This window comes from Cebidichthys violaceus, unplaced genomic scaffold (genome assembly GCF_023349555.1).
Source record: "Cebidichthys violaceus isolate CVI_PGR_0920_01 unplaced genomic scaffold, fCebVio1.0.p SCAF_24, whole genome shotgun sequence".
NCBI classification, from domain to species: Eukaryota; Metazoa; Chordata; class Actinopteri; order Perciformes; family Stichaeidae; genus Cebidichthys; species Cebidichthys violaceus.
In genome coordinates, this window is record NW_027176417.1 from 3674947 (window position 1) to 3681137 (window position 6191).

Consider the following 6191-nt stretch of genomic DNA (forward strand, 5'->3'; position numbering starts at 1 on the left):
TGCACTTCTCTTCATCCCCTTTATGTCCTCCTCATTTTGTTTTCCTCTGTTCATTTCCCTTTTCTGATCTTCTCATCCTCCTGTTTCTTCTTCCTCTTTTCTCGCCCTCGGTCTCTTCAGCCATCAATGTGCTGAAGGACAGGGAGCCCGGGGCGTTCATCATAAGGGACAGCCATTCCTTCAGAGGAGCCTACGGTTTGGCCATGAAGGTGGCCTGCCCGCCACCAACCATCCAACAGACCAAAAAAGGTAAAGAAACAAACTTTGGCAGCGCGAAAGTTTCATTTTGAAACAGAATATCAGATTTTTGAGGTTAGAACTGATCTTTTGACAACAGCGTTTTCCCATCTAAATATGTTTTCCAGTTGGTGACATGACTAATGAGCTGGTGAGGCACTTCCTGATTGAGACGAGCCCCAAAGGCGTCCGTCTGAAGGGTTGTCCCAATGAACCCTACTTTGGTGAGTTTATTGTCTTGAAGATGGGCGTTTGATATCAAAGTGATCAAGTTGAATAGAGAGATTCTTTTGTGTTTGTAGGTTGTCTCTCTGCTCTGGTGTACCAACACTCGATGACTCCGCTGGCTCTGCCCTGTAAGCTGATGATCCCCGCCAAAGGTCAGCGGTACCCTCCTATCTACTGATGAGTGTTACTGCTGTTTATTGCAATTTAAACAGCCGTTTGTTTATTATAATCTGTCCCGTAAGTTGTTTTCTGACCTAATTGTTCATTCCTATTCTTCTCTATTCTGTTCTGTCACTCACAGACCCAAATGAAGAGGCGCTGGAGCTCGCCACACCTACTGATCCAGCTGTTGAACTTCTGAAGCAGGGAGCAGGTAAGCTGCTCTGTAATTCACCTGTGGAGAGATGCCGTCACAGGTTGACACACTGTAGAGTCTCAAAGTGTCACTGATCACATAGAGCTTCCATCACGCCAAAATTCAACCATTAATATTGTTTTAATGGGGCCGAATTAAATAGTAATGCAGGAGCTTGAGTATGAAAGTGACTTTCCAAACAAAAATATGACAATAAACGATCTGTGGAAACCTACTTTTTAGGGATTCAACATCGAACCTTTCATGAATCAGTTCATCCACTCACACATTGTCACCCTTACCTTACAGTCCAGAAGGTTCCTGAGGAGGCCCATGGTAAATGCTGGTTTGCATTGCTCCGCTCCATCATGCACGCTGACTGAATGTGAATGCGGTGATGCCTGCTCTCACAATGCTTTCATGAAGTCATTCACTCCATTTTTATTTGCATCTGAGAGCAGCTTAAAATGATCCACCAAATTCAATTTGAAATGCATGCACAATACATTGAGAGTCACAGATCGTCATGTTGTGCAGTGCATGAAAAAACACACAACAGTCTTTATTGTCAGCTTCTCAAACACTCCTCACTGCATCTGCCGTCCCCTCACATTGAGCTGCATGCACATGGCTTCCCTCTTGTCTTTATTTAACAGTGCCTCTGTGTTGTCGTCCTCTAGCGTGCAATGTTCTCTACATCAACTCCGTGGACATGGAGTCTCTCACGGGGCCTCAGGCCATTGCCAAGGCGATCAGTCAGACACTGGCGACCAACCCTCTGCCCGCCGCGACCACCGTGCACTTCAAAGTGTCCACGCAGGGCATCACGCTCACCGACAGTCAGAGGAAGTGAGTCGACGCCTGCAGAAACCAGAAGTTCTGACTTAAAGATGCGAGATTTGTTTATTACCGCGTCAACGACACATTGATTGGAATTTGTCTTGGTGTGTGTCGGGAGAAGACGATATACAATAGATCAGCATGGACAAATCTTTCCTTCAACGTTCTCCTATATTTAAAATCTATTGGAAAACAAGATTTTAGAATAAGATGAAATTAGCAAAAAATCGGTGAATCTCGTAGGGCCAAAGATATTTTTTGTCGACGAACACTAAAACTGAGTTTCTCCACAGAGTCACACAAAAGCATCACTTCAAATCTTGTGTTTACTGTAGATGTGCTCATGAAATGGAAATGAGTCATTCAGCATGAAAAAGCATCAAAAACGACTAATCGACGACAGAATAATTGATGAAGAGGTGCAGCTCTGGAACCTTGTGTCATAATTACCATGATGATGAGAAAATCGTACACATGGAGGCTTTAATGGATTTACACAAGTACATGAATGTATGCGCTGCTGAGTCGCCCGGTCGTAATAACTATAATGTGAGTGTTCTTCATTTGTCTTGCTGCAGACTTTTCTTCAGGCGACACTATCCCATCAACACGGTAACCTACTGCGACATTGATCCCCAGGACAGAAAGTAAGAAACCTCAAGACCCGATTTCTTGTCAATAAAAGAAAAAATACTTTTTGATGGTTTCATTTAAAAAAAACAACAAAAAAACATCTTGTGTTTTCTTTCAATAGATGGGGCAAAGAAGGAGGAGGCTCAGTGAAGTAAGTTTATAGTTAGGATGAATAGATTATTTATTATGTTATTATGATTATGTTATTATGGTGCTGTAGGATATCAGGAAAAATACTAACTGCAGGTTGTTGTTGTTTTTTTTAACCCCACCAGGCTTTTTGGATTCGTGGCGAGGAAACAAGGAAGCACAACAGACAATGTCAGCCACCTGTTTGCTGAGCTGGACCCAGATCAGCCCGCCTCCGCCATCGTCAGCTTTGCCTCCAAAATGATGAAGCGGTGAAACCCACAACCTCCGAATGGCAGCGGCCATTTTGAAATCTTCCTTCGTCGTTGGTGTCTTTTTCCGCCAGGACTCGATGATGTCCTTTTTTTTTTTTCTGTTTCCTGTTGGTTTGTTTCTGTTTCCCTTCTCTCTATTTTTCTCTCTGCCTTGCTGGTTTGTCTTGACTTTGGACATTTTTGGAAGAGTCTCTACTTGAGGGATTTGGTGTGGAATCCAGAGTGGCTCTAGTGGAAGTGTGATGTGGAACTGTGAACGTGACAAACATGGAGGCCATTGAACGGAGGAGATGTACTAACAGGGGAACCTGTACTAGAAGAAATGCTAGTTAAAGACTAAAGGAACAACGCTAAGTTCAGTCGAGGAACACGTAAGGACCTGTATGTTTCAGGGTTTTCCGTTGTCGATTTTGTTGATTGATTTACCAAAGGTAGTTGCAATACAAGTGCAAGAAAGATGTAGCTATTAAGCCATTATTATTTCCTCTTTTCAAAAGATGAAGTGTTGAACAAAAAAAAAAAAGAGAAAAAAAAGAAAAGAAATACGGTTTCTTCTTGAACTTGTCTTCAGGAAAAAAGTTGGCCTTGATGGCTTTTAGCAAAACAGTGTCTGAAGACCTTATGCATGTTAGCTTGATCTTTAAGCTTGGTTCTTCTACCTTCCACAAAAATCATTGTGAAATCCTTAGAGTGGTCATTTTTCGGGTCTGTTGTGTGTTGGAAAGGGCTCTGCAGTGAAACAAAAGACTGATCTAAACTGCGCATAGCAAACCAGACTTTAAAAAAAACAAGAAGAAAAAAAAACGCCACGCTGAGGTCACCGCACCTTGTGTCAATGCACACTTGCATCACTTCGACGCCCGGTCCAAGCCTGATCTCTCTCTCTCTCTCTCTCTCTCTCTCTCTCTCTCTCAAAACTCACTTATTGGATTCCTGAAATCAGCAAGCTCCTGATAGCATGGCAGTCGGAGAGAGGAAGACTTGTTTGTCCACAAGATGGCGCTACCCCTTCAGGCTTGGACCCTCTCCCTACGCGTCACATTGACTCGCCCATCACCAACTGCTTGCAGTAGTGGATCTGTTGATAGACGCTGCCACTGAAACACACTGGAAATCACCAGGGACTGGCCCAATGACCTGGACCTATGCACTGTTCTTTATGCATGTTGTTGTCCCAAATTGCACCCTCCCTCATAGCTACATTCAACATCACTGAAAACATTCTATGCTGTGTGCTAAAAATGACTTAAAAACCTTTAGACAAGTACACTGAGGTTGTATGACTTGTCAAAGGCTGCATGAAATAGACAACATTTTTGTACTCTTCTCAGAGTCCTGAAAAGAAGTAGACAACCCATTGTTGAAGTAGTCACATGATGACGAGATGCTATATTTTGACTTTCTTTATGTTTGGTCCATTTGAGCCAGGGTTACCTTTCACTGTATCAAGGACGGTCCGGTCTTTGTTTTTCCTTCCACAGTGTCGTCAAAATTTACATTTAGATACTTTTTAGGGCAAAGAAGAAGAAGAAGAAGAAGAAGAAGAAGAAGAAGAGGAAAAAAAAAGTTTCCACACTGTGCGCAATATGCCTGCTTGTTGAATACACACTCAACCATTCACAATAAGCTAAGGAAAATTGATATAAATGTACATAGATATACTACTTTGAAAGGTGACATAGCGAAAAAGTATTTATTTTTGTTGCTTTGGTCCCTCATGATTACTCATATATACATATATTGTACAGTCTAGAAGATTACCTAATGGGTTGAGAAAAAAATATATACTTATTTTGGCTAAAGATTTCAAAGTCTGATGATTTTGAAATGTGTTTGAATATATGGTGTACATTACTTTGTACATGTATATGTTTGTTTTCGGCTCGTCATATTTTGTTTCGTTTTTTTTTTTCCTCTCCATTTTTGCGTTCTCTCTGAACGAGGAAGGGCATGAATGAGATAGAAGCGTCTGGATTGCATGGACAGAAGCATTTGAGCGCGTTTCAGCAGCAGAAACACGCTCATAGAAGCAAATGCGTTGTAGCTGGTAGATCCTGTCGATTTTAGAAAAAGGGAAGCACGAAAAAAAAAAAGTTCAGAAGCCAACCTCAAATGCAATATGAAAACAGCTGTATGCACCCATGACAGTTCCATCTATAATTTTGCCAAAGATTCAAACACTGCATGTCGCTTTTTTTTTTACGTTTAACCGCTTCTCCATTGTTGTGTTTCACACTTCACTCACCTCGCTCAGCTTTAGCAGCAGATTTAAGAACGCTCAACCAGCCAGTGTGTGTTATTGGTCATGCAGCTAACACAAGGGGCCCTTGGGTTTAAACAGCGAGACACTCAGCTGCAGATTACTTTTTTTATCAATTTGTTTTTACTGGTGTCTCTATGCTCCAAAAATGTGCCCACCTCCATCGGCCGTTCAAGAGAGAACAGGTCCGCTTTGCCCCAGTTGGAAGTGTGCAAACAAAGCACTTACATCTCACAATAACAAAAGACGAAATTCCACATGGGTGTCGTTTGCTGGAGGTAAATGAAGTTCGACGTGTCTCACCGCGACGCTAAAGCTCCACAGCTGCGGCTCCGTCAGACTGCCAAAGGTGTCTTCTCTCGAAAAGTCACAGATTTATTTATTCTTATTTATTCTTTTTTTTTTTCTTTTTTTTTTCTGACATGTTTTTAAAAATCTTGTTTCATTGTCGCATCATTGCAGTTTTAACGGTTGTTAACGAATGGAGGAATGTGTGGTGGCGCTTTATTGAGAGCAAAGAGGTACATTGCACTTAAATCGACTACTAACAAGCTTTGTGCCATTTTTAGTCATTTTGAGGAAAAAAAAGAAAAAGTTCTCTAAATTAAAAAAAAAAAATAAATAATAATCTAATGTTGCATTTTACCTGTTGGCTTTGAGTCAAGAGTTACCTGGTTTCAGTGAAAAAGAAGAGATTTGTGACCCCTTTGTACAGATGGGACTTGTTGTATGAATGTGATACTATGAATGTACAAAAGGGTCTCGGATTTTGTTTGCGCTTATCATTTACATTATATTGTCATGGCTTACCTGTTCCTAAGGAGAAAAAAAAAACATTAAAGCAATACAAATGAGTTACATTCAAGCTCTGTGGTGTGTTGTGACTTGATAAATAGGTTTTATAGCAGTCTTGATTCCTGGTTTTACAGCATTCCTTTGTTCTCCAAACATCGACCTCAATCATTCAGCCTCTCCGTCAGGTGTGCAGCTCCTGGCTGATCCTCGTTAGGTTCAATGTGGAACACCTTGGGGGAGTTTATTTAAGGAGCTGCTGCCTGTCAACATACTGCTGTGTGTGTGTGTGTGTGTGTGTGTGTGTGTGTGTGTGTGTGTGTGTGTGTGTGTGTGTGTGTGTGTGTGTGTGTGTGTGTGTGTGTGTGTGTGTGTGTGTGTGTGTGTGTGTGTGTGTGTGTGTGTGTGTGTGTGTGTGAGAAAGGCTTCAGACAAATCAAAT

The 6191-nt window shown here is 41.6% G+C and overlaps 1 protein-coding gene across 3 annotated transcripts in view; it reads left to right on the top strand.

Annotated features, from left to right (window-relative positions):
* The window catches only part of tns1a (tensin 1a), a 69317-nt gene extending 63495 nt beyond the window's left edge, over positions 1-5822 (top strand). For 2 of the 3 annotated variants that reach the window (XM_068719627.1, XM_068719628.1), the window contains exons 26-34: positions 121-249; positions 366-461; positions 540-617; positions 767-838; positions 1130-1156; positions 1501-1669; positions 2239-2307; positions 2415-2444; positions 2569-5822. In XM_068719627.1, coding sequence (XP_068575728.1) covers positions 121-249; positions 366-461; positions 540-617; positions 767-838; positions 1130-1156; positions 1501-1669; positions 2239-2307; positions 2415-2444; positions 2569-2698 — 800 coding nt within the window. In that variant the 3' untranslated portion in view covers positions 2699-5822. The remainder of the gene's footprint in view (positions 1-120; positions 250-365; positions 462-539; positions 618-766; positions 839-1129; positions 1157-1500; positions 1670-2238; positions 2308-2414; positions 2445-2568) is intronic. The other variant, XM_068719630.1, reaches the window with a different exon arrangement.
* The last annotated feature ends 369 nt before the right edge of the window (positions 5823-6191 follow it).